The sequence below is a fragment of the Oryctolagus cuniculus genome, chromosome 7 (assembly GCF_051225735.1).
Source record: "Oryctolagus cuniculus isolate XC-2025 breed Fujian yellow rabbit chromosome 7, ASM5122573v1, whole genome shotgun sequence".
Taxonomy (NCBI): Eukaryota; Metazoa; Chordata; class Mammalia; order Lagomorpha; family Leporidae; genus Oryctolagus; species Oryctolagus cuniculus.
Window position 1 is genome coordinate 45,391,806 of NC_142873.1, and position 27,164 is coordinate 45,418,969.

Below are 27,164 nucleotides of genomic sequence, written 5' to 3' on the forward strand. Positions count from 1 at the left end.
CGGATGGAAGACCTCTCCCTCTATCTCTCCCTCTCTCTGTAACTCTGCCTTTCAAGTAAATAAATAAATCTTAAAAAAATGTTCATGGAAAACGGAATGAAAAGCTAAGCTTATCTGGGTGCAAAAAACACCCAGTAGAAATTCATGTGCAGTTTTTTAATAGCACATTTTCTGTGACCTTTTTGCTGACCACTTGTCTAGGAGATGCCACTTGCCAATGCATATTCCTAGAGCTTTACTTATGTTAGCTCCTTTAATTTTTCGCAACAGCCTAGGAAGTATGTCCCCTCACTGTCACCCCTTCTGCGGATGAGGACACAGAGGTACAGAGGACAGCAGATGGGAGGCTGAGCAGAGGGAGCCGAGCCATTTCCAAGGAGCAGGGTGCAGATTTACCCAGTGTGTGTGTGTATTGTGCATGGGCGTGTGCACTTGGTCGGGAGAACAGTGCATCCAGGGAGCCCTGATGATGTTGGGGAAGCCACCAGCCTTCTCAGCAGACCCTGGAGTGGGAGCAGCAGTGTAGGGGACAAATGAAAGACCCTGGAACTGGCCCCCATTCAGAAGAGGCAGGAGAAGCAGCTGTGAGGAGCCCTTGGGCCCCCTTGCTCCAGGGGGTGTGACTTGGTGCACAGAGCAGGTAAAGAGGAAACCTGGTGAGTTGGAGGAGGGGTCCCTGGTCCCTGCTATTCCTGCTGGGGACGGGCCATGGTCCTCCTAGTGAGCTCCAGGAATCCTGTGAGGCTCCAAGTTCAGGTAGCAGGGATGCCCCCTGGGAGGTGACGTCTTGGCCCTGGGTCTGCCCCCTCCCCAGCTCTGTGGCTGTGGCCAAGGCGATCCGGCTCTCAGACCCTTGTCCCATCAGCTGTAAAGCGAGGGGAAAATCCACGTTGTTTCCCTGTTTCTGTAGAGGACCTGGCGAGATGCTTCCAGTAGGTGTAGTTTTCCTTGGAAAGCACAGGTGTTGTCTCTGCTCTTGTCCCTTCTGTTGGACCCATGGCTTTGGAGAGCAGAGAGGCCCCGCCTGCTGCCTGAGGCCTGGAATCCACAGAGCAGCCAGGACGGAGGGTCCCGGGCCAGGCCAGTGTCAGAGCTGGTTCATTTGGCTGTGCACACGCCTGTCACAGAGTCCACTCTGGACACTGGGCTCCTTTGGGAAGGCCCTGGACTGACCAGCAGAAGCTTGGCTTCTGGCTCAGTAGCACGTGGGCTCCAGTTTCGTCCTGGCCTTTGACTAGGGGTGTGCTCTTGGGAGATCTATCTAGCTCAGTTCTACATCTATAAACTGGATAATCACATTGGTCACACAGGACTTTCCGAAGAATTAAATGTGACAGTGCATTCGGAACTCTCAGCCCACCGCCTGGCGTGCAGTGACCTGTCCCTACTGGGAGTTGCTGCTCCATTATCATCGATGAGTTACGGTTGGTTGAATGACTCAGTGGACACCCAGTCAATGACCCCGAGTCTCCCTGCAAATCCCCCAGTGCTCTATTTCCTGGGGCACAGCAACCCTCTCACCCGCCCAACTGTCACCACCTGCCATTCAGCCCCACAGGATTAAGGCCGGCAAGAGGCCCCTCCATGGGCTGGGGCTGACAGGCACCCCTGAGCCGTGGGGCAGGGTCTTCAGTGTGTGTCCCCACCCAGGGCTGCATCTAGTCCAGGCAGCTGATGGAACAGCCCCAGGCTCCCAGCCCTGGCCCCCACCCATTTCTAAGCTGCATAAAAGGGATTGTTCGTGAACTCTTGCACATCCTCATCCGACCTCCTCCTGTGTGGCTCCTGCTCAGAGACTGGTGAGTCCCCAGCTGCTCCTTTGCTTCCTCTAGGTTTAAGGCACGAGGACCCAGCCTGCTCTGTCCCTTGGCTGGGGGTCGGTGACAGCTCAGCCTCACACTGTGCAGCCCCGGGAGTCTTTCCTTGCCTCCCTCCAGCCCTCGCCTCCCTCTTTTGGGCAATGAAGGCTTGGACTTGATCATCTGCAGCCTTTCTGTCTTGCCTTTTGCTGGCTTGGTGATATCAGGGGGCTTCACAGAAGAACCACTGGGGACAATGAGAACAGAGCAGAGTACCACTTACCATGTGGTGCGTGGTGTGTTCCAGGCTTCTGAGCTCGAGTCTCTTCAAGGTGCTTGGAGGTCAGGGACTCAGAGTTAGTCCCTGCGCGTCTGTAATACTCCCTTGTCCCCAGTGCCTGGGGCTCCCACTCCCCATTATTCTGGCCTCACTCTTCCCAGAGCTGGGAAAAGGGTGGTTCCATCCACAAGTCCCTTGAGCCAATGCCCATGTTTTGGGCTTGCATCCCGTGAACTTGACGAGATTTGCCAACCCAACCTTGACCCCAATAGGGCTCGGGGTCTCTTGTGCCCGGGCCACAGAGTGTGTGGGCTGATGGTGAGTGAGGCTTCTGGGGCTGCATGTAGGGACATACAAACACACAGGGGCCGTCTCTCCTTCCTGCAGCTCCTTGGCAAATGATGAGTAACACTGAAGCCGAGAGGATGTTGCTGGACCTACTCAGCCTCTATCATAAGTACAGCCTGGCCTCGGGTGCCCTGGACAAATCTGGCTTGTCCAAGATAATGCAGGAGCACTTCCCCACCTTCCTGTCGGCCTGGGTGAGTAGGGACGCACCAGGGTCGGCTGGGAGTGGGGCAGGAGCGGGCAGCACCACGGCCCCGGGGGTGCTTGGGAATCCCTGCTCTCTGACAGGTGCCAGTAAGGCTGGGCTGAGCAGCCTTTCCCACCTTCCCCAGCCTCCTGCACAGCTGACTCCATGAACCCCTGGGGTGCGGCAGGACAGGGGTTAGCAGGCCCAGGGGTCCTGCACAGTTGCTGCTGCTTGCGCATTAACCTTGGCGCAAATACAGACAGTCCTACCTGCTGAGCCTCAGTCCTTGACCTTCAAATGGGACCATAGCACCTGTTTCCCAGGGTTGCTGTGCGGTGATGCACATGCAAGAACCTCGCACAAGGGGAGAGGGATAGAGAGGTTCACAGCCATTGTTAGATAGCTGCAGTTTATGGTGATTCGTGGGCCAAGGAAAGGTGGTGGCTTGGCCTGTCTTTCTCCCGGCTACAACAGGAATTTGCCCCTTTAGGCTTTTTGGGTTCAGCTGCTCCTTCTGGAAACTCTCTTTAAATACCCCCGGGAGCAGAAGTAACACAATTAGAAACCATACTAATGTGAAGAGAAGTGAGGCAGCCCTAGAATTCTAGAGTGTTTGATTCTCACTCGCTGTAACATCTCATGTCAGCACCACTCACTGAAACTCATTGGCGCACGTAGCTCAACAGGTAAGATCAGAGCGAGACCCCAGAAGGATGGGATTCAGCGTTGCTGATGATGATGGGTGGAGCTGGTTTTCAGGCCAGGGAGAATGAATACTGGGCATTCACAGGGGCACAGGCAGAACTCGGTGCTGCTGCATCTGAGCCAGAGACCACCACCAACAAGTGCAGCGTCAGGGCCCCCCGCCCGGATCCGTCAGGGGCCCCTCCGCCCTCACGGCCCTGGGCCCGTGACCTGATTTTCTTTTGTTTGACACCTTCTCCCCGCAGGAGCAAAAGAGCCCAGATTTCTTAGACAAGCTCATTAAGAAGGAGGACGCGGATGACAAGCAGGAGATCGGCTTTTCTGAGTTTCTCTCTAGGGTTGCTGCAATTGTTGCAGATTTGCACGATTCGTCTCAAGGCGGGAAGCTGTCTTCTGAGGGTCAGTGATGACTCAGCCCCTCCGGGCCCAAAGGTCTCCACCGAGGCCCAGCCTAACACACCCTGGGAGCCAATAAACTGCAGCCTCTCTTGCTCTGGTCGGTGGTGATATTTCCTCTCTCCCTGGTCATGCATGTTGGCCACACAGTTGATTCCTGGTTAGGTACTTGGTTGTTTGTGATTCTGTCTCCTCCTGCCTTGCTTTTATAGATTTGGACACACACACACACAGATTTTGTGTTTACCTTTGTAATTTTAACTTGCATGCAATATAATATAGACCAGAGTTAGTGTCTCTACTTTGTCCTGAACAGTGTAAAGAGTTTGTTTCAAGTTTAGATACTTTTCTTTCAGCTTGTTTGCTGTTATTTTTTAAGCTTTCCAAATAAATACAAATAAAATCAAAGATTCAAAAGCAAATACTGCAGGAAAAAGGAAAATTGCCCTAGAAGAAAGATCTGGAACACAAATAGAATGAAAAACAATAAAAGCTGCAAGTGAGTGACTCTGACCGAACATTTGTGTAAACCCAAAGTACTACTCTCTAATTAGGGAAAAATAAAAAGGACTTTTTTTTTCCTGCTCTGCCCTTTTTAAAGTGCAAAAGGATAAACTTTCATTCAAGATCAGAAAAATTTAAATAGAGGGGCCGGTGCTGTGATGTAGTGGGAAAAACCACTGCCTGCAGTGCCGGCATCCCATAGGGACACCAGTTATGAGTTCGAGACCTGGCTGCTCCACTTCTGATCCAGCTCTCTGAGATGGCCTGGGAAAGCAGTAGAGGATGGCCCGAGTCCTTGGGCCCCTGCATCTGTGTGAGAGATCTGGAAGATGCTCCAGGCTCCTAGCTTTGGATATGTGCAGCTCTGGCCATTGTGGCCATTTGGGGAGTGAAGCGGTGGATGGAATGCCTCTCTTTCTCTCTCTCTCTCTCTGCCTCTGCTTCTCTGAAACTCTGCCTTTCAAATAAAAATAAATAAATATTTAAAATAGACATATTTAAATAGAAAATGAATATAATAAAACAATACCTCCACTAGAAATTCAGAATTTTACTATGAAATTGAGAATAGTGGGAAATTGAATTATGCTCCCAGTGAAAAGAAGCCATTATTTTATCCAGCCATACTGATTAACCAAGTGAGCTGGACTGGAAGAGGAGCAACCAGGACTAGAACCCAGTGCCCATCTGGGATGCTGGCGCCACAGGCAGAGGATTAACCAAGTGAGCCACGGCGCCGGCCCCTATCTAGCCACACTGAAGCAAAACAAAGATCACTGAAGCTTAAAGGGTGCTGTCAGAGCTCTTGCACAAGGCAAATTAAAACAACAATAAGATACCATTTTAAGCCTAGCTAAATATCTGTGTTCTTGGGGTGGACATTTGGGTTGGTGTATAAGACAACTGTATCCTGCTCGTTGGAGTAACTGGATTTGATCCCTGGCTCTGGCTTCTGGCTCCAACACAGACAGTGGGAAACAGCAGTGATAGCTCAAGTAGTTGGGTCCCTGCCACCTGCATGGGAGACCTGGAGTATGATCCCGGCTCCCGGCTTTGACTCTGCCTTAGCCTTGGCTGCTGCAGGCATTTGAGGACTGAATCAGAGGATAGGAGTTCTCTCTCAAATAAATAAACAAAATAAAGATGGTACACTTTCTATGATCCATCACTCCCTTTCCTGGGCACCTAAGAATAACTTAGAAATTGTCTTGGGGCTGGCGCTGTGGTGTAGTGAATAAAGCTGCTGCCTGCAGTGACAGCATCCCATATGGGCGCTGGTTAGAGTCCCGGCAGCTCCACTTCTGATCCAGCTCTCTACTATGGCCTGGGAAAGCAGCGGAAGATGGCTCAAATCCTTGGGGCCCTGCACCCACATGGGGGACTCAGAAGAAGCTCCTGGCTCCTGGCTTCAGATTAGCCCAGCTCCGGTTATTGTGGCCATTTGGGGAGTGAACCAGCAGATGGAAGATCTCTCATTCTCGTTCTCTTTCCCTCTCTTCCTCTGCCTCTGCCTCTTTGTAACTCTGCCTTTCAAATAATAAATAAATAAATAAATAAATCTAAAAAAGTTGTCTCCCATATTCAAAGGGGATGTATGTGAGGATGCTGGTCCTGGTGTGTTCACAGTGGCAAGGAATGGGAGCCATCTGGAGTTTATCAGACACTGCGTGCTCTTTTATGGTTTTCTACTCTTCTCCTTGTTGTTCCCTTTGTCCTCCTTTGCTGCCTGGAAAGTTGAGCTCCTCCTCAGGATTCTACCTGGAAGAGAGCTCCTATAGAGAAGGTTAAAGCAATGTGGGTCTGAAGAGGTGAAAGGCAGGCAGGAGCCGGATGTGAGTTCACGGTGAGTTCAGTACCAGGGACAGCACAACTCCGGCTCTGTTTTCTCAGATGCAGAAGTTACTGGAGTCTTGTGACATCGGATTTCCAGAACCTGTCGTGTGTCAGCTGTTGTGTGATTGAGAGTGTAGGTTCTTCCACTATTCTTTAATACTCATACAATGCATAATAACTAGTAGTTGCTCTTAAGCTAATTCTTGCTCTAGTATGTTTCAGAACAAAGGTTCAATTCTGATCTATACAACTCTAAAACTTGTTCCCCAAGGCCTTGTTCCATAGTGGCCTTCTTCATAAAATGATATATTTGAGTCCCTACCCTGCACTTGGGAATTCCTTGAAAACCAAGCTGGAATGAAATGAGTTTTCTCATTCTGTTGACTCTTTGGAGCTCAAGGTTGTGGCTTTGGCTGTGGCATGGTGCTGGTTGGGTGTGACCGGCCATGAGGCTGCCAAGCACCCAGCTCCCACTACTGCAGGGGTCTTCTCCGTGAAGGGGGCTGTCCTTGCTGGCCCTGCCCTTTGGTCTGTGCTGGCGTCCCACGGTGGGCACACACCTTGCACCTGTTTGTCCAGGTGCATGTCTCCTGTCTTCCCTGAATGCTTCTGAAGGCAGAAGAATTTTATTTATTTGTGTTCTACCCTCTCCTCAAAGCCTGCTATAGAGCTGGGCACAAAATCATATTTAATCAAGAGTTGACAGAAATAGGAAGATGCAAAAATAATGAAATTTTTAGTAATGGTAGCTTGAGTAAATTATAGACACATAAAATCATATATATATATATGTGTATATATATATATAAAACTAAAAATAGACAAGATCTCTGTGACACTATATTTATTTGGTGTTCATTCTTGTTCTCGACACAGAGCTTGCAATACCCTTGGAGCTTCCTGAGTGATGGGGCATGGGAATATAGTTGGTTACTCATCACAAATCCTAACAAGCACTCTGGGTTTATTCTAGTGAGGCGGCTCCTGGGCCCCTAGATAGTGCCCGAGGGGTTGGCTGCCAGAGGTCACTGTGTGACAAAAGTGTTGGAGATTCCAGCCCCAGTCTCCCACCTCCTGGGAGGCAAGGGGAGCTGGAGATTGAGTTCAGGCGGTTCAATTTACTCACTCATGGCTACACAGGAATCTCCACAAACTCCCAGCCCCGGGGTTTGGAGGTCAGTGGCAGGTGCTGGGCGGCGTGGAAGCCCTGCGTCGCCTGGTCCCCTGCCTGCGAGTCTCTTCATTCAGCCTCTCCTGAGTTGTATCCTGCGTAGCAAGCTGGCAACAGGAAGAGAAAGGTCTTCTGAGTTCTGTGAGCCATTTCTAGCAAATCATCTCACCCAAGAGAGGGGTATGTGGGAACCCCCGAGTCCTAGCCTGTCAGTCCGCAGAATGAGGCGGTCCAGACCCTGAGACTGGTGTCTGAAGTAGAGCAGTCCACGTGGGTGCAGGGGCCCAAGCACTTGGGCCATCTTCCACTGGTTTCCCAGGCCATAGCAGAGAGCTGGATTGGAAGTGGAGCAGCCGGGACTCGAACCGGCGTCTATATGGGATGCCAGTACTGCAGGTGGCGGCTTTACCTGCTATGCCACAGCGCCAGCCCCAATATGTTTTCTATACTGTTCTGGAAGCTGTCGTTACTTTTCACAGTGAGACCTGCAATCCACGTAGACTTGATTTCTGTGTACGTGTGAGGTTGTTTCGTTTTTGGTTCCCGTGAATGAGTAACCAATGGATCCACGGTGTATTAGGTGTGGACATCTTTTCCTTGGTTCTCTTTCCTTTGGTTCCATTGGTCTCTGGCTCTCTGTGAGCCCGTCCCACAGGATCTTGGCTACCATACCTGTGATAATAAATCGTAGCATCTAGTCCTGTAAAATCCCCCAATCTGCTGTCTTCTTTGTGGTTGTCTGGTCTATTCTTAGCATTTTGCATTTCCATATGCGTTTTAGAATTATATTTTTAATTTCTGTAAGAAACTCCAGATGGGATTGCACTGAAGCTGTGGGCTGCTTTTGGGAGGATTGGCGACCTCACGATGACAGAGTCTCCCAGTACGCGAACATGGCGTAGCCCTCACTGAACATCTCTTGGTGGCTTCCTGTCTCACCTCCTGGTTTGGCTTCAGCCTGCCTCTCAGGCCGCACCTCCTGTCTCTGCTCTTCATTTCTGTCATTCCAGTCCTTGTCTCTCTCACACGCACCAGGATGGCTCCCATCCGAGCCTTTGTTCCTTGCTTTTCTCTGACAGCAGGGCTCCTCCCCTGGTTTCCCGGGGCTGGACTCAGAACAGGTCAGAGTCAAGATAATGGAGTGGCTGAGAACAGGCTCCGTGGAGCCATACGGCCTGGGTTTATGCCTCTGCTTTCCCTAGCCCCTGCCACTCACGTGGGAGACCTGGAAGAAGCTCCTGCCTCTTAGCTTCTGCCTGGCCCAGCCCTGGCTGTTGCGGCCATTTGGAGAGTGAATCAGCAGATGGAAGATCTCTCTCTCCCCCCACCCCATTTCTCTGTCACTCTGCCTTTCAAATAAATAATCTTTAAAGAGAAAAGCAAAGCAAAGCAAAGCAGAGTGATGGAGAAAGGAGAGACACTCCAGCACTCTGATATGGGATGTCAGTGTTGAAAGTGGTGGCTTATCTTACTACGCCAAAATGCAGGCCCCATGAATTTTAAAAAATATTTATTTATTTGAAAGGCCAAGTGACAGAGAGAGAGGGAGAGGTGAAGAGGAGGGCAGTCTGACTTTTGACAAATTATTACTCAGCAGTTTTCCAGGGATGACTCATGCTGATAGGTCACTTTTGTTAATTGGGTAGTTTCAAGGTTTTTACTTTACTTTTCAGGTTCTAAATATTGCAGTGGTGAGGGTTTGCCTGATTATTGCTTTGGACATCTGCTTAATTCATTTCTTGGCCTAAGTTTCCAGGGGGAATGGCTGGAGGAAAGCTATTCAAAAACATTCTCTGGGGGCCGGCGCTGTGGCGTAGTAGGCTAAGTGTCTGCCTGCAGTGCCAGCATCCCATATGGGCACTGGTTCAAGTCCCAGCTGCTCCATTTCTGATCCAGCTCTCTGCTATGGCCTGGGAAAGCAGTGGAAGATGGCACAAGTCCTTGCACCCACGTGGGAGACCTGGAAGAAGCTCCTGGCTCCTGACTTTGGATTGGTTCATCTCTGGCTGTTGCAGCCATTTGAGGAGTGAACCAGTGGGTGGAAAACCTCTCTCTCTGTCTCTCCCTCTCTCTGTCTGTGACTCTGCTGAGTAAAGACATAAATAAAATCTTAAAAAACAAAAGCGTTCTCTGTGGCATTGCTAAGAGGTTTTATTTATTTATTTATTCATTCATTCATTCGGACAGGCAGAGTGGACAGTAAGAGAGAGAGACAGAGAGAAAGGTCTTCCTTTGCCGTTGGTTCACCCTCCAATGGCTGCCGCGGCCGGCGTGCTGCGGCCAGCACACCGTGCTGATCTGATGGCAGGAGCCAGGTGCTTCTCCTGGTCTCTCATGGGGTGCAGGGCCCAAGGACTTGGGCCATCCTCCACTGTACTCCCTGGCCACAGCAGAGAGCTGGCCTGGAAGAGGGGCAACCGGGACAGAATCCAGCGCTGGACTGGGACTAGAACCCAGTGTGCCGGTGCTGCAAGGCGGAGGATTAGCCTAGTGAGCCACGGCGCCGGCCAAGAGGTTTTATTAAACAAAAGTTCAAGTCCCGTTTTTGGCTTTGAGCCGTAACAGTGTACTGATGAGCCACCGGGCTGCTGAGGAAGCCACTGTGTTGGGTGGACGAAGCCGCACGGAAACTGGAAAAGGTGCTGGCTCAGCTATCCACCGGTTGTGTCCTGCCCTGCCTGAAGTCCAGGTGGAGCCTCTGGTTCAATGGCCTGTCCTCTGGTGCCCCCTTCTGGGAGATGCAGACATCAGCCTGCAGGGCCCAGGCCTGAGGTGAGGGAGGCTGTGAGAGGAGGCTTGAGTGGGTCATACGCTGGGGAGGAGTTGGGGAGGCGCCACCTGTCACGCAGGGGCCCCAGAGCAGGTGCAAGAAGGCCACGCCCCCAGGTCTGGTCTTCCCTAGGAGGGTCATTTCCATATTGCGGTCAGTTATTCCCTAATGAACAAAGCCGATTCTCCCACTTTGCATTCATTTCCCATCCAATTTATTAAAAAAAAAATCCTTTATGAGCTTCTTTCTGTGGCAGGATAAAGCTGCAGGTGCGCAGGGCCATTCTGCCTCTCCGCCTCTGTTTCTTTCGACTGACTCCACGCCCCGAGTGGGCCCTGGCTCCCCCCTCCCCACACCAAGCCTTTGCACCCTGCAGGTCTCTGTGTCTGGAGCACCTGCCCGCCATCCCTCCTTACAACTCAAACTTTTTTTCCAGTCCCAGCTCAACGATTACCTCCCTAACAAAGCCTTCCTCTGCTCTCCAGGTGGCAGGTGCTCCCTCCCGGGTGCCTGGAGCACCCTGTTCATGCCACTTGGTAGTGCTCGTGGTACATGATGAGAGTGGGTGACTCGTCCCCACCCAGTGAGCTGGCCTTGGATCTTACTCATACTGCCTCACAGAGGGCCTGGCACACCACAGCTACTCGAGAAATACTTGTTGAATGCGTGAACATGCTTCGAGACGGTGAAGTTTGGGGGGGGATCACTAATTGAAGCCACGCAAGGTGTATTTAAGTGTGTGTCTGACCCCACCCAACCCTGGGGCCTGGTTTGTGAGTTCTGAGAGGGAGACGATGCTGAGGCCTTGGTGATTCTCTGATGTTTCTGATCTGGCTTCCAGGGAGGTGGGTCCTTGAGGCTGGTTGAGTTCATCTTAGCAAGTAAGTCTTGTGACGTCATCTCAGGAATGCAGTCAAGGTCCGGTTGTGCTGTTGAGGCAGCTGTGAGGAGTCACAGCACTGGCTGCCGCAGCTGGACGCACCAAGGACGGGCAGGGTGTGGGGCCTGGTGGTGGGCTCCCCGCTCACAACGCCGCTTCCAGTCCCGGTGCTGGGGAATCGCCAGGGTCAACCGCAGACCGGGACCGCGGATCCCAAGAGCAACAGGTCAGAGCCTCTTGTGAGAGAATCGTGGGGGCAGGTGGGCTGTGTTGGGTGAGTGCGGGTTCTGGAAAGCAGAGACGGGCAGCCCACCTCTGTGGGGAATGGGTGTAGTATAGATGGGTGTCCCAAGAGCGTCACTGTGGCCCCAAGGGGGTTTAGGACGCTAACCTGAACGCCCGACTTTGAGCTTATTCCCAAAGACATGGGTCTGGAGCCAGCGGCTGAGTTGTGTGACCCTGGGAGGTTCCCTTCATTTCCCCTCAGGCACATGGGGTTCTTGCCGTCTGCCTCCCGAGGCCGTGGGGAAGATGAGATGGAGCAGAGTCCATGTGCTCCACCTGGACACTGGCCAGCTCTGTCAGCGGTGGGCACAGCAGACGTCCCCGTCTCATCTCACAGGCCCCAGGGCCCCAGGGCCACAGCTGACCAGGGAGGCCATCTTAGCCCTTGAAAGCAAGGGCCTTGCCTCGGCAGGAAGTGGGGAGTCGCAGGTCACAGACGTCAGAGGGTCTGGGAGGCCATGGGACTGTAGGGCCAGGGGCGCTGTGTTAACAGCACGTCCGCTCCTCCTGGAGAGCCGTGCACAGCAAGGGCTGGTGGAAGCCGATATGGGGACTCCTGTGCTATCGTAGCTTCAGCTGAGAAAGGGAACAGCTCGCAACAGAGAGTGGAGCTGGGGTTTCTGGGTAATACAGTCATTTTAGCATTTTGCTGTGGCAACAATAGTTTGATAGTAGGGATCTGCTTTTGCAAGGATTTAAAATATGTCCTGGGGCCAGCGCCGCGGCTCACTAGGCTAATCCTCCACCTTGCGGCGCCGGCACACGGGGTTCTAGTCCCGGTTGGGGGTGCCGGATTCTGTCCCAGTTGCCCCTCTTCCAGGCCAGCTCTCTGCTGTGGCCTGGGAGTGCAGTGGAGGATGGCCCAAGTCCTTGGGACCTGCATCCCATGGGAGACCAGGAAAAGCACCTGGCTCCTGGCTTCTGCCATCGGATCAGCGCGGTGCGCCTGCTGCAGTGCGCCGGCCGCAGCGGCCATTGGAGGGTGAACCAATGGCAAAGGAAGACCTTTCTCTCTCTCTTTCTTTCTCTCACTGTCCACTCTGCCTGTCAGAAAAAAAAAATATGTCCTTGGGAAACATCATAAATAGGGTCTTGCTTCAAAGGGTTTAAAAAATTTTAGATTTATTTGAAAGGCAAACACACACACTGATCGAGAGAGAGAGAGAGAGAGAGAGAGAGAGAGAGGGAGGGAGAGAGAGAGAGAGAGAGAGCGTGCTTCCACCTACTGGTTTACTCCCCAGGTTGCCTGCAACAGCCAGGGCTGGACTAGGCCAGAGCCAGGTGCTCGGAACCAATCTAGGTCTCCCACACGGGTGTCAGGGAGCCAAGCCTGCTGCCTCCCAGGGTGTGCATTAGCAGGAAAGTGGAATCAGACGTGGAGGCGGGACTCAAACCCAGGCACTCTGATCTGGATGAGGGCATCTGAAGCACCGTGCCGCCGCCTGCCACCAGAGGCCTGAGTTGACTTCAGGTCACTCCTAACCATGGCCGGGCTGGGGGGCTGGGGACATGGACACAGCTCCTGTGCCCGGGAAGCCCCGCCTCCGTCCCTGGGAAGGGAGAGAGCCGCGTCCTGAGGTTCTGCAGTTCGGTTTACAGGGGGCCACGGAGAGTGCAGGGAGGGCCCGGGAGACAGCAGGAGGGCAGAGGGCTCTGGGGGAGGTGCTTGTCCCTCTGTGGAATGTTCCAGATGAAGTGCTGCATTCTTCTCCCAGGTTCTGCACCCCTGCATCCCCAGGCCCGGCCCGGCAGCCATGACGGACACGCCCATGGAGGACTCCCTCTTCCAGATCATCCGCTGCTTCCACCAGTACGCGGCTCGGGAGGGGGACGTGGAGACCCTGTCCCTGGATGAGCTGAAGGCCCTGCTCATGGACAACGCGCCCCGCTTCATGGAGGGCTTGGTGCGCAGGGTCTGGGGTGCCGTGGGGCCTGAGAGGTTGCAGCTGGGGTTGGCCGTGAGCAGTGAGGGTGTTAGGTGGGGGCGCTGCCTCTGGGAGGCTCTCCAGTAGATGTGGGGGAGGGGGGGAGAGGGGAGGGGGTGCGGAAGGGGGGTCTGCCCCAGCCCTGGCCGGCCCTGCTCCAGCCCGAGCAGAGCTACTCCCTGGGACTCAGGCCTAGCCCAAACCTGCTGGTTCCTCTGCCTATCCTGCCTCCTGGTTCCTTGCTTCTGGGACTCTGCCCCAAATGCCAACCCTCGGAACTCTGGCTTTGGACTTTGCTCCTGTTCCCCCTGGCCACTCCAGTGCCCCCTCCTCCTCCTCCGTTCCCTCCTTGCTGCATCCGGGCCACCTCCTGGGCATCCTGACAGCTCCAGGACTCCTGACTTCATCCTTTCCCCCATCTTGTGCTCTATAGGGTGGCACAAAGTGTGACCGATTCCCAGGCAGATGCACAGCTTGCGAGAACCCCGGGCAGTGGTGCCGGGGTGCAGCCAGCAGGGGCAGGTGGCCTCTGTCCTTGGGGAGCTCCCAGTGCTCGGGGAAGGAAGACAGTGACTGTGGGTGGTGGCCGGGTCATATCCTCTGCCTGAGGACCCACTCACGGTTACGCAGCCTGCAGAGTCCTAGCCATTGAATATTTGCTGTGGTTTCCTGCAAGCTCCCTTCAGGCAGGGCCATGCTGTAGCCAGCCCCCGGTCCCAGCAGGTGCTGGAGGCCCTGGTGGGAGTGTGCACCCCTGGGCCGTGGTTGATGATCCACCCCCTTCGCAGGGCCGGAAGCAGCCATGCTATGTCACAGAGTTGTTCCGGGCCGCAGACAGGAACAAGGACAACCAGATCTGCTTTGATGAATTCCTGTACGTCCTGGGCAAGCTGGCGAAGGACTACCACCTGCAGTACCACCGGCGGCTGTGCGCCCACCACTGCGCCCAGCACAGCCTCTACTAGGGGTGGCGGGCTGCCCGGAGCACGTGTGACCTGGGAACAGAGGACCCCGTGGCGTATGTCTATGTATGTGTGTGCACATGCGTGTATGTGTGTGTGGAAAGCACGGCTGTGTAGGAGAGAATAGTGCAATTTCATAAATATTTCTGAGTATTGGTCAGCTCAGGGGTCTGGGCACCGCCTAAGGATCCAGGTCTCCCCCACCCCAGGAAACACCAATTTGGGGTGGGAGACCCAGCCTCTGCCTCCAGGGAGCCCCTGTCTGACGGAGGAGGCATTGCCCTTGATTGCGGGGAATCCATGCTGGGCTGACGGGAGCCACAGGCCCTGCCTTCAGCTTTCAGTCTGTGAGGGAGGACTCTCGTCACCAGAGGCGGCCCTTAGAGAAGCTCCCTCGCCCATCCCACACACACGACGGGCTGGGGGCCCCGAGGAGATGGGTCTGGGCCCCTCTTCCGAAGGCGTCCCTGCTCTGAAGGAGAGCGCCAACAAGCCAGGGCCCCAAGGTGGACCCCCCTGGGTCTGGCAGGGGCCAGGAGAGGGAGGGCACAGCGGGATCCAGGGGCAGCAGGAGGTGTGCTGTCCATGGAAAGACAGGAACGAAGTCAGCTTGATGAGTGGGCTGCGGCCAGAGGCTGGCAGCTGAGCAGTGGAATTTGGGCTTTAGGCAATGGGTTGGTTGAGCGTGGTGTGTGTGTGTGTGTGTGCAGGAGGGAGTGTGTGTGGGGGTGTGTGAGGGAGAGTGTGTGTGTGTGTGGGAGGGTGTGTGTGTGGGAGGGTGTGTGTGTGGGAGGGTGTGTGGGTGTTAGTGTGTGTATGTGGGTATGTGGATATGTGTGGGATGTGTGTGTGTTTGTATGGGTGTGTGTGAGTGTGTGTGGGAGGGTGTGTGTGGGTGTGGGTGTGTGTGTCCTGCTGGGTGCTCTCAGAAGCAAGCAGGGAGGGGTGTGGAGGCAGATGAGACAGAGCAGAGGCTGGGGACCTGGTGGCAGGTTCAGGCACAGCTGGGGCAGGAGGGAGTGGGGTGGGGTGGGGGTGGGGCAAGTCTGCATGCAGGGTTGAGGGGAGGGAGCAGACACGGAGGAGAGGACGGCAGGACAGGACGAAGGCAGGGTGCAGCGCGAGGCCGAGGTTCAGGCCTTGGTGACTGAGGGGAAGCCACAGCTAGTGGTTGGCCTGCATGGCTTGCATCGCGGCTGCCAGTGCAGGGCGGGGAGCCATCCCGCCAGGGCAGCCTGTGTGCTGGCTCTGAGTCAGGGTTCCGAGACAGAGGAGAAGCTGACAGTCCGGCTTGGCAGAAAGATGGACACCTGACCGACACCTGTCCCTGGAAAGAGTGATGAGTGGAACCTGGGAGATGATCAACCAGAGAAGGCTTCCTGGAGGAGAGAGGGGCTGGGTCGGTCTCTACTAATAAAGCATGGTAATGGGTGCCACTGCTGACTCTGAACCCGTGACTCGCCTGTCCCGTGGCCCCTGAGCCACCCTGGGAGCCCGGCGATCTGACACAGAGCCCTCAGGGAGCTCTCCTCTGCTCTCGGGCACTGCTGGCTTCCGTCTTGGTAGGCTGTCTCTTCCGAGGAGGGGTGTGGGGTCCGGCGTCCTGCACTTCTTTTGATGGAAGCGATGAATTGTAAAAGACAGATGGGATCATGCACGTGGCTCACCCCCTACCCCCACCCCTGCCAAGACCCTCAGCCCCCGCTGCTCTCCCACCCTGCCCCTGTTGAAGGGCGCCCTCTGCTGCTGTAGCTGTTTTACTTTCTGTGCCGTCCAAGGGCAGTGAACCCAGAGCTTAGCCAGCGTCCCCTGCCTGGATCCACGCTCCTTCCCTGGGGCCACTGTGCCCCCAAGCCTGGGAGGATCCCTCCTGCCAGGCTCATCTGAGAAGCAGTGGGATTCATAGACCGCTGAGCACTAAACAGCACCCAGGCTGAGTGCTCCTTGTCTTGCTCCAGACACTTCCTGGGGATTTCTCCACCAGCCCTGCCTGCCTGTCCTCACTTCCTCAGCCTGGGGGACGGGCCAGCTTCCCTCTCTTGGGACACACAGCTGGGGATCGCGCCCCTTCCTGTAAACATGCCCAGGTTCTGCCCCCCTGCGTTGCCCAATGCCCGTCAGGCTGATTGCCGACTCTGCCTTTTCTCTCATGTGCTTGCCCACTTCCCGGCACCTGTCTTCAGCCAGGTCAGCTCAGCCGGGCGCCTGCTTTCTCTGAAGCCCCCAAGGCTGGCTGGCTGTGGGCGATGCTTCCTGGTCTCACTGGTCAGCCTGCAGGTGAGGCTGGAAGCAAGTCATCACTCGTGAATGCTGTCCTCTGCCTCACTGGATGTGGGGAAGGTCCTTGGGGAACTCCCCACTGCCAGACAGGGATCATTACACCTATCATCATCACTCACAAGGTGCTGGGACTATGCAAGTGGTGAGCGGCTGCAGGAACCCTTTGAGGCCGAGGTGCTGCCTTGGGGTCAGGCGCGGTGCTGGCAGCTCACAGAGGGGTGTGCCCGGTGAATAAGAGGGCTGAAGTAAGGGCTGGGCACTGGTTGAACACCTATCCTGTTTCACAAATGGTCCCGTTTTCCTCTCGAGAGTTTGATTCACTTTTTGGCAAGGAAGCTAGTCTGCCTTGGATTGATGGGTTTTTACCCTGACTCCTTTTAGAAATGATTCAATGTGGCTGGAAGTGATAAAGGGAATTTCCATACTGGAAAAGGAAAAGGCTACAAGTTCAAGTGTACATGCATTGATTCACTGAATACATGCTATCTGAGCACCTAGTAGGTGCCAGCCTTAGGGGTGTGAACACAAACATGGCTTCTTTTCTAAAGAGGTTCCCTGCTTTGAAGAAAAGACAACAAGCAGATAAATCATAGAACAAGGGGTATTCAAAAGTTCATGGAAAATGCCTATTATGAAAACTCCATAGATTTCAAAATTTTTATGCATCAAAATAAACTCATACTAACTTTTCATCATGTGTCTGAATAAGATCTGGTTTGAGGTCCTAAGAAGGATAAGACATCAGTTTGAAAAGAGCCCCATCAGAGTAGCATTAATTCTGCAAAAAAACCGAAGCAAGAATAAACATCCCACATTTATTTATGGGGATGCTTGGGTGGAAGAATGGTGAAACCATTGATGCTTTGGGCTGGTGCTGTGGCATAATGGGTTAAGCTGCCACTTACAACATTGACAGCCCATATGAGTGCTGGTTCGAGTCCCAGCTGCCTCACTTCCAATCCAGCTCCCTGCTGTGCCTGGGAAAGCAGCAGATGATGACCCAAGTACTTGGGCCCCTGAAACCATGTGGGAGACCCAGATGAATGTCCTGGCTCTTGGCTTCTGCCTGGCCCAGAGCTGGCCTTTGTGGTCATTTGGGGAATGAACCAGCAGATGGAGGAGCTCTCTCTCTCTGTTTCTCCTTTTCTCTCTGTAAAACTCTGCTAAATAAATGAATAAATAAATAAAGGGCCAGTGCTGTGGCATAGTGGGTAAAGCTGCCGCTGGCAGTGTCAGCATCCCATATGGGTGCCGGTTCAAGTCCCAGCCGCTCCACTTACAATTTAGCTCTCTGCTATGGCCTGGGAAAACAGTAGAAGATGGCCAAAGTCCTTGGGCTCCTATACCCATGTGGGAGACCTGGAAGAAGCTCCTGGCTCCTGGCTTTGGATTGGTGCAGCTCTGGCCATTGGAGCTATCTGGAGAGTGAACCAGTAGATGGAAGACCTCTCTCTTTTTCATTCTCTTTCTCTCTGCCTCTCTGTAACTCTGCCTTTCAAATAAATAAATGAATTGTTAAAAAAAAATAGCATGTGAGGGGCTGGCGTCGTGGCTCACTAGGTTGATCCTCTGCCTGCGGCGCTGGCATCCCATATAGGTGCTGGGTTCTAGTTCTGGTGGCTCCTCTTCCAGTCCAGCTCTCTGCTGTGGCCCAGGAGGGCAGTGGAGGATGGCCCAAGTGCTTGGGCCCCTGCACCCCATGGGAGACCAGGAAGAAGCACCTGGCTCCTGGCTTCGGATTGGCGCAGCGCCAGCCATGGCGGCCATTTGGGGAGTGAACCAACTGAAGGAAGACCTTTCTCTCTATCTCTCTCTATCACTGTCTAAGTGTCAAATAAAAAAAATAAAAAAAAGCATGTGAAAAAATGGAATGAAAGGGCAAGTTTATTTGAGGGTAAAACATTTAAAATAAATAAATCTTTTAAAAAAAAGAAACACTGATGTCTTTATGAAAAGTCCGTGGGGACAACGCCCTGGAGAAATCAGCAGTTTACAGGGGGATAACTCATTTTAGGAAGGGAGGAGTTGAAGTTGAAGAAGGCAGCCCACCCACACCAGTGTGCAAGGAAAACAACGAATCCCGTTCATGCCCTAGGTGAGGAGGACCTGTGATCACCAGCAGAAACAACAGCCAACACCATCAACACCTTGGCTGGTTTGGCTTCCACAGTTCAGGCTGAAAAGTTACAGCGGGGTGGGGGGGGCACCCAGCGTGCTGTGTCCAGATTGGCTGTAGAGAAGGGCAAAACTTGCAATGGAAATTTTCAACAAGTGGGATCAAGGTTCTGCAGCGTTTCTTCAAAGAATTGCCTGGTTCGAATCCCAGTTACTCCACTTCTGATCCAGCTGCCTGCTAATGAGCCCAAGAAGGCGGTGGATAATGGCTCTGCCACCTACATAGGAGACCCTGATGGAATTCCTGATTCCCAGCTTCAGCCTGGTCCAGCCCCAGCTGTTGTGGCCATTTGGGGAAGGAATCAGCAGATGGAAGATCTGTCTTCTGTCTCTCTTTCTTTCTCTGTCATCCTGCCTTTCAAATAAATAGATATTAAAAAAGAAATCTTGAGGATAGGGTTGGGGAGGGAGGTTTAGGGAATGAACTCAGAGCAGGACCAGGAAGGGTGAGGAAGAGGCCGTGCAGGCAGGGACAGGCAGTGGGTGCTGTCGCACCACGTAAGTCCCCTGAATCATTTGATGCGCTCAACGTTGTATCTCTTTGTGGGCCTCGGTTTCCCCCTATGCACAACGCCTGTTAGGATTATTGTGAGAATGAAACGAATTGGTGCAAGTAAGGCACTTAGAACAGTTTTTGGCACATGGTAGATGTCCAACAAGTGTCAGCCACTGTTTTGCTATTGCTTGTTCTTGTTGGCTGTGGTTGCTGGTGTGCGTGCCAGGCACGGTGCTGGCTCAGGCAGAGTTCTGGGTGGTAGCACCGTCCATACCCACCCCCTACACACACGGGGCCCACTCTGCCACTGCTCTACACACCCAACTCATTTTTGTGTGTGAACTTTTTATTAAAACATAATACAGGTGAAGAAAGTTCAGCAAATCATAAATTGAGCAAATCATGGGGTTCCTTGCTCCTGGCATTAGCCCTGGCCCTGTGCCCATCCTGGCCATTGCAGGCATTGGGAATGGGAACCAGTCGATGGCAGTTCTCTGGCTGTCTTTCAGTCTCTCTTTCTCTATCTGTCCATCTCTTTCTGTGCCTCTCTGTTTCTGTGACTTTCAAAGAAAAAGAAAAATACTCCCTCAAACACGAAATTTGGAGTGCATTTAACAACTGTCCATTTCCCCCTCCCTTCAGGGCTGCTATGAAAATGGGTGTGGACACATCTTTTCAGCACCCTGCCTTCAACTCATTCAGGCCTCTTCCCAGAAGTGGAACTGCTGGATTCTGTGGGCTAGGCTCATGCCAGGAGCCAGGAGCCCAAGGCAGATCTCTCGCACGAGGAGCCTAACTACTTGAGTCATCATTGCTGCCTCCCGGGGTCTCCCAGGAATCTGGAGTCAGGAGGCAGAGCTGGTTAGTGAGCCCAGGCCCTGCAACGTGGGCCACAGGACATCCTAACCTCGAGGCTAAATGTTCACCCCCTAGGTTGATTTTTTAAATCTCTGATTAATAAGTGTCCTAACCAAGGCACAGAGAGGGTAAGTGATGTGTCCAAGATCATCCTGCTATATAGGAAGTAGAAAAATGGAGCCCAGATGGCCGTGGAAACCTGAAGGGGGAAGCGAATCCTGTCTGTCCAAGGGGGTGACAGTGGCTTAGGCAGGGGAGGTGCAGGGGAAGCTTTTGCCGGCAGCATGAAGAAAGGCAGGGGGTGAGGACGCCCTGTGGAGTCACGTTCTTGTCAGCTCATGCTCTGGGGCCGACGCTCCAGATCCACTCTGCATCTGACACACCTACACTGGGAAACTCTGGGCGAAGTGCTTCTGGAACATTCTGGGCCTTAACTTCCTCCTCTGTTGGCTGGGAAAGTTCTGCACGCTGCCTTCCTAATATTTGGAGGCTCTTATGAGATGATAAGGGCGTGAAGTCCTCTGTGACAGGAGACATGCAGCACGGATCTTCAGTGCTGGGGGCCAGCGAATAAGAGCAGCCCTTTGTGGTTGGGGGGGTGCGCCCCCTGAAAGCTTGGGGAATGGACTCTCCTCTTCTCCTCTTGGGAAGGAAGCACATTTAGTTTCTCCAAAGAACCGCCCCTGCTGTCATCACCCTGGACTTCAGCACCGGTTCCTGGGGTCTGTGGCACCATAATGACCCCCAAGAGAGCTGCAGGTGCCCCTGCTGGCTACACAATGACGCGATGCCCTGTGCAGTGCAGCGGGGGCCCAGGCACAGCTCCCCCTACCCCAGCTCACAGAGCAGGATGGCCACGAAGGGGCGTGGGCAGCGGGATGGGAACCAACTCAGCCCTTGGCATCTCAGTTCCCACCAAGAGTCCAGCCGCCCACTAAAACCAAACAGAAGCACCCCTCCTCCTTTATTTGGATGTATAACTATTTATTTATTTCATGAATGCAACATGGTGATTCTTCCCACCTTACCCGACTTTCCACCCACACTCCCACCCTTCTTTCTCCTCCCTCTCCTATTCCCATTCTTATTTTTTTTTACGATCTATTTTCAATTAACTTTATACACATAGGATTAACTCTATACTAAGTCAACAGTTCCACAAATTGTATGAAAAAAAAAAAAAAAGAAATTGTTCCTCAACAGTTGAGACAAGGGCTGTTCAAAGTCATTCCATTTTGAAGTGTTAATTTCACTTCTACAAATTGCCTTTTAGGTGCTTTAATAGTAATCACAGATCAGGGAGAACATATGGTCTTTGTCCTTTTGGGACTGGCTTATTTCACTAAGTATGATGTTGTCCAGTTTCATCCATTTTCTTGCAAATGACAGTATTTCATTTTTTTGTTTTTACCACTGTGTAGTATTCCACAATATATATGTCCCCTAATTTCTTTATCCAGTCTTCAGTTGATGGGCATTTGGGTAGATTCAATGTTGTCGCTCCCCCTCTTCGTGGAGGAACGACACTAAACCCTGCCTAGGCTTCATATCCGAGTCACGGCACCATTATGTCGCTCCCCCTCTTCGTGGAGGAACGACACAGGACCCTGCACTGTTCTTTTGTCTGCTCGGCCCTCCCCGGGTTTGCTGCTGGTTCTTCCCGGGTTGGCTGCCGTCCCTTCCACCTCCGTGGAAGGGCGGTTCCCCCTGCCACTTTCCCCACTTCTGCGGGGGAGCGGCACACCACTGGCCGGCTCTCTCGGGGGCTGCACAGGTGTTCCCTCAGATAGATGTTCCTGGTGCATGTTGTCTCTCTCCTCCTTTATAGTCCTCTTCCGCCAATCCCAACTCTGCTACCCACACGCCGAGTACGCTGCTCTCCTCCAATCAGGAGCAGGTCCTACAGTTTATTGGTTGAACTGGAGGCAGCTGTGTAGAAGCTGTTTTCTTCTCTCCCAGCGCCATATTGTGGGAGAGCAGATGCATAGAATAAGTCTTTTTTTTATTTTTATTTTTTTTTATTTTTTTATTTATTTATTTTTGACAGGCAGAGTGGACAGTGAGAGAGAGAGACAGAGAGAAAGGTCTTCCTTTGCCGTTGGTTCACCCTCCAATGGCCGCCGCGGCCGGCGCGCTGCGGCCGGCGCACCGCGCTGATCCGATGGCAGGAGCCAGGAGCCAGGTGCTTTTCCTGGTCTCCCATGGGGTGCAGGGCCCAAGCACCTGGGCCATCCTCCACTGCACTCCCTGGCCACAGCAGAGGGCTGGCCTGGAAGAGGGGCAACCGGGACAGAATCCAGCGCCCCGACCGGGACTAGAACCCGGTGTGCCAGCGCCGCTAGGCGGAGGATTAGCCTATTGAGCCGCGGCGCCGGCCAACATAGAATAAGTCTTAATTCCAGTAACTTAGTCTAGTCCGAGTTGCTCCCAGTTGCTCCCCACACATGTCTTAACTGTTATGAATTGAGCTGCAATAAACACGAGGGTACAGATCACTCTTTCCTGTGCTGGTTTCGTTTCCCTTCAGCACTCCTCCTTTTACTACATCCTGGCAGCTAGGACAGGCGTCTTAGCCTTTCTGAGACCTTTGGACCTTTTGAGAATCGGAAATCTATGGCGGAGTGTTCTTATATGAATACATTCAAAATGATGCATTTGACATCAGTTTCAGAGATGGGCAGACTGGCCACAAAGCACAGGACCGGCAAGGACAGCAGTGGGGCAGGCTGGGCGGCTGAGGACTGGAAATCTGGCTGGACTGGGGAGGGCAGGCCAGCAGCCCAGAAGAGGAGTGCTCAGCTCAGCTTCCTCCTGGCTGCCCTCCTCCCCAGGGCACTACTGCCGGGCAAGCCTTCCTCCTTCCAGCCCCTCCCCCGCTTCCTACCCAGCAGAAATTTTCATTCTGTGCAGGGATTGCCACATTCACCAGGTTGGGAAACCAAAAGCTGTAGCAACTCTGGACAGGAGAACCGTGCCTGAACGGCCTATGGCTGTGGGCACCCGGCCAAGGCCCAACGCTATAAAAAGGAGCTGACGCTCAGCCCCACACGCCTTTTGTCAACTCTGTTTTGGGGAGACCTGGTAAGTGGAGCTGAGGGAGCCTGTGCCATACTTTGGGCTTCTTGAGGGCAGGGCCAGGGGACCAGAGCAGCCTCCTCAGAGACAGGAGAGAAAAAGCTCCAGGAGTCGGAGCGAGGGTCGGTGCTGATGGAGGAGGAGAGAGACAGGGATAAGGAAGAAGCGGAGTCCTCTAGTGCTTTCCAGAGGCGAGGGCCCCTTGTCTCCCAAGCTGGGCCCTTCTTGGGCAGAGGGTGGGCTGCAAGGATAGCCAGGCCCTCTGTGTGTGTCTGTGTGGCCACAACCGCCTCCCCCACCAACAGGGCCACCCTTCAGAGCCACGGCATCTGTGGCTTTAGTTATTTGGATAGTATAGTCTAGAACAGAGCCATCCCTTGGGCTGTGGCCCCTCTGATAGTCTCTCTAGTCTTCGCTGTGCCGTGGGCAGGTGCACCGTCCCCAGCTTGGGTCTCCCTGTGTGGTTCTCTCTCTCAGGTCCGGCAAATCCTTGGGCACCATGCCGACTGATCTGGAAAATTCCTTGAACTCCATCATTTCCGTCTACCACAAGTACTCCCTGGAGAAAGGAAATTACCACGCCCTCTACGGGGATGATCTGAAGAAGCTCCTAGCTACTGAGTGTCCTCAGTACACGAAGGTGAGGAGGGGCTGGGTGTGCTTGGGCTTCCCGCCTGGCTGCGACATTGCCCTGGCTTCGCTGGTCCCCCCGTGCCTGCTGTCCACAGCCATGCCCCCCCTCTGAGATCTGTACACTGGCTTTTCGTTCTCAATCTCGACAGAAAAAGGATGCAGACACTTGGTTCAAAGAGCTGGATATCAACAGTGATGGGGCCATCAACTTCCAGGAGTTCCTCATACTGATTGTGAAGATAGGCGTGTCCGCCCACGAAGACAGCCACAAGGCGTAGCCGGGCTCGGGGCCTGGGGTGGGCCTGGAGTGGGCCCGTGGACGCCTCCCTGCGGATAATAAAGTGACTGATACCTCCCCTAGTCCCTGGCTGATCTCTTGGGGGTGAGGCTCTCGGGTGTGGAGGGAAGGTTGGGAAAGCTGTGTCGCCCCCAGTCACCTCTCACCACCCTTCGGTGAGTTACTGCTCCCCTGGTCTCCTCCCCGTGCTCGCCCCAAACAATTCCTGAGTCTCTTCCAGCCCCGTGCTCCAGAATCATGGGTTCTAGGACTTAAGGATTCCAAAAAGTCCATCTCACTATAGCCAGTGGTTTTACTAGCTGTTCCCAGTGGGTGATTTGGGAAGAGGATGACGTAAGGTAAACTGGTAATGTTTGCAAGGCAAATTTTAGGTTCTAGCTAAGTGTCTTAGATATGGCTCTTGGGAAGTTAGGATGAGAGCTACATAGGAGTGTATGTGTGTGTGTGTATGAGAGAGAGAAAGAGAGAAAGAGAGAGAGAGAGAAAGAGAGAAAGAGAGAGAGAGAGAGACAGAGCGAGCGAGTGGTGGGACTGGAGGTGGACGATGCTTAGAGCCCTACAGTAGGTAACACTAGCATGCCTGTATACCCATACCCATAGTTTGTAGGGATTTGTAGGCTTTGCCTTCCTCTCCACTCCCAGCCTCTTAATTCAATTAAGTAATAAAGGACTGTGCAGATAGCCCACACATGAGCACAACTCAGTTCAAAGAAGAGGTTGCTGCAGTGCCACCGGTGGGATTCCATGCTCTGGTGATGAGTGAATTATTTAAAATAACTTGCAGTCATTACGTCTGTGGCTTTTTCCAAGGGCCTGGTGAAATGGGCAGGCCTGAAGGTGAAGGTGCACCTTTCATCAGAACCTGACCCCCGCACTGCTGAATCTTGGGACATTTTCTGTTGTTTCAACCTAGGCACTGGGGCAGTGGTGTCAGTGATGGGCAAGGGGCTAGGGCGCTGTCAGCCGAATCATGAGCCCAGGGTTGGTAACTGGGCCTGTCTGTCCACCTCTGACACCAAAGTCCAACGCATCATTTGAGTGTGTGCATGTAAGAGCACCCCGTCACAGCGTTCAGATTCTCAAAAGGGTCCAAGGATCTCACGGAGGCTAAGCCACACGTCCTCGCTGCTGGGTGTTAGTAGTAAGAGGAGGGGTGCTTCTGTTTGGTTTTGGTGGGCAGCTGGATTCTTGGTGGGGACTGAGATGCCAGGGGCTAAATCAGTGCCCACCCTGCTGCCCACACCCCTTCCCAACCATCCTGCTCTGCGTGAGGGAGCTCCAGCATGGTTGTGGACAGCAGGCACGGGAAGACCTGTCACAGTCAGGGTGGGGGGTGGGGGGTCCTGGGCCCCTCTGCACTGCACAGGGCATCGCCTCACTGTGTAGCCCCTCAGGGGCACTTCAGCTCTGTTGGGGGTGATTATGGTGCCACAGACCCCAGGAGCCGGGGTTGAAGAAGGAAACCAAGCCGAGGGTGGTGATGGTCGGCGGGGGTGGTGGTGGTGATGGTGTTCTTTGGAGAAACCAAATGTGCTTCCTGCCCAAGAGAAGACATCAGGAGGACAATCCCCCATGGTTGTAGGGGGCAACCCCTCCCTCACCGCAGACAAACCGCCCCTCTGTCTCACTGGCTTCCCACAAGAGGCTCACTTGAGATTGCTGGGCTTCTTGCTTGTGGTAGGCTTTAATTACATCAAAATGCAAATGGGCAGGGAAAGGGAAGAGCATCACCCTTACTCACTGAGGTTTTAATTACCAGCGTTTTTATTATCTTCTAACAGCAGCGAAAATGGCTGGAAGCCAGCCGGGAGCTAAGGAGGGGGACTGGGGAGCCTGGTATTCAGAATGTGGAGGTGGCTTCCTGCTGGGGCCAGTGGGGAAACCCAGCATTAAATAGCTGCAGGAAATCCTTGTCTACCCCTCCACACCAAGGCTCCTGCCTCTGTGAGGAGCAGGAGGCACCCTCTGCCCTGCAGTCGCGGGGATCACATGGCTCTGAGAGGTGCTGCGGTGACCTTGTTATAATTTCCTTTGACACAAACGTAGCCCAGATGTGAGCTAGGCAAAAACATATGGGAAAGGCTTCAGGGTTCACAGTCACATTGCATGCCCCTCTCCACATTTAGGGGGCATACTGGGAGAAAGGCTAACTCGGAAATGCACAACAGGAGAGAGCACGCTGGTTCTGCCTCTCTGTTATCCACACTGGTGGGGATGGTGGTCGGGGTGGTGTTGAGTGCGTATCAGGGTTGGGGTTAGGATAACTTTGGATTTCCTTTAAAAATGCATCATCAGTCTTGCTGTCAGTGATTGTTTGGGGATGAGATTTACTGCTATTAATCCTGTTTGCCTCCAGTTGACAGTCCAGCGAGTTTGCTTTCTCTGATCCCATTCAGAGTATTTGGCATTCCTCCCCAGTGAGGGAGCACTGGCTGCGACGAATCCGATCGACACGGCGTGACCCACAGTTGATTCTGGAGCTCACCGTTAGGCAGGGAAGGTGGCCCTGGTGCTCTGCAGAAAGGAAGGGGTGAGGGGGGCAGACCTGGGAAACTTCATGGAGGAAGAAGGCTAAGAGATGATCACGTACAAGCAGGACTGTGCCCATGACAGGAACCACTGGGCAGAGTCACACAGGGCTTGTGGCTCAGAGCAAGGTGATTCAGTTTCCTATGTCCCCAGCCATGAAAGAAGAACAAGGCAGTGGGAAGTTGAGAAAGAAGTAGTTTAGCAGGAAGCCTCATGCAATCTTTGATGCCGCAAAGGAGACCTTGGCTCACCAACTGAGGCCGAGCTGGCCACTGAGCCATGCGGGCCCTGTATGGAGACCTGTCTGAAAGCTTGCTTCTCCCAAAGCTCCGAACTCCAGCTAAGCTCCCAGCGCAGGTGACCAAAGTCCTGAAGGGCATGGGGAACATGCAAATGAGGAATATTCCCCCTCCTGGGCATAGAACCATCTGGGATGGGCCCAGACCCTGGCCCGTCCCTGGGCCTCCTGACTCAAGAATTCAGTCTAAGCTGAAATGGACCCGAGAGGAGAGGAAGAGCTACCAGTGCTAATGGGGCCCAGTCTGTGTGTCAGCATGAACGAAAAAGATACACCGGTGACTGCTGGAATTTTTGATCTCCTCCAGGAGTTGTCTGAATAAAAGCAGGTCCTGGCTCCTTGACACCTGCGAAAAGAGTGGTTGGCAAGGTGTGTTTGAAAATTTGCAGCAGATATAGAAGTAGATGGTCTATATTTGCTGCATAGGGTGCTACAATTTTGTCATATGTTTGAGATGCAGAACTCCAAGTTTTTATC

General features: G+C 53.4%; 3 protein-coding genes across 3 annotated transcripts; all 3 read left to right on the top strand.

Annotated features, from left to right (window-relative positions):
• The first annotated feature begins 1,641 nt into the window (after positions 1 to 1,641).
• Positions 1,642 to 3,815, top strand: LOC103350047 (protein S100-A7). The gene is made up of 3 exons (XM_089336964.1): positions 1,642 to 1,799; positions 2,467 to 2,621; positions 3,565 to 3,815. The coding sequence occupies exons 2-3, from the start codon at positions 2,478 to 2,480 to the stop codon at positions 3,724 to 3,726; spliced, it is 306 nt and encodes a 101-aa protein (XP_089193090.1). The 5' UTR covers positions 1,642 to 1,799; positions 2,467 to 2,477; the 3' UTR covers positions 3,727 to 3,815.
• A 6,842-nt stretch (positions 3,816 to 10,657) lies between these two features.
• LOC100349767 (protein S100-A15A) lies at positions 10,658 to 14,808 on the top strand. The gene is made up of 3 exons (XM_002715514.6): positions 10,658 to 11,099; positions 12,874 to 13,062; positions 13,872 to 14,808. The coding sequence occupies exons 2-3, from the start codon at positions 12,913 to 12,915 to the stop codon at positions 14,046 to 14,048; spliced, it is 327 nt and encodes a 108-aa protein (XP_002715560.1). The 5' UTR covers positions 10,658 to 11,099; positions 12,874 to 12,912; the 3' UTR covers positions 14,049 to 14,808.
• An 8,093-nt stretch (positions 14,809 to 22,901) lies between these two features.
• On the top strand, positions 22,902 to 23,922 carry S100A8 (S100 calcium binding protein A8). The gene is made up of 3 exons (XM_002715343.6): positions 22,902 to 22,935; positions 23,407 to 23,569; positions 23,712 to 23,922. The coding sequence occupies exons 2-3, from the start codon at positions 23,429 to 23,431 to the stop codon at positions 23,838 to 23,840; spliced, it is 270 nt and encodes an 89-aa protein (XP_002715389.1). The 5' UTR covers positions 22,902 to 22,935; positions 23,407 to 23,428; the 3' UTR covers positions 23,841 to 23,922.
• Positions 23,923 to 27,164: the final 3,242 nt, after the last annotated feature.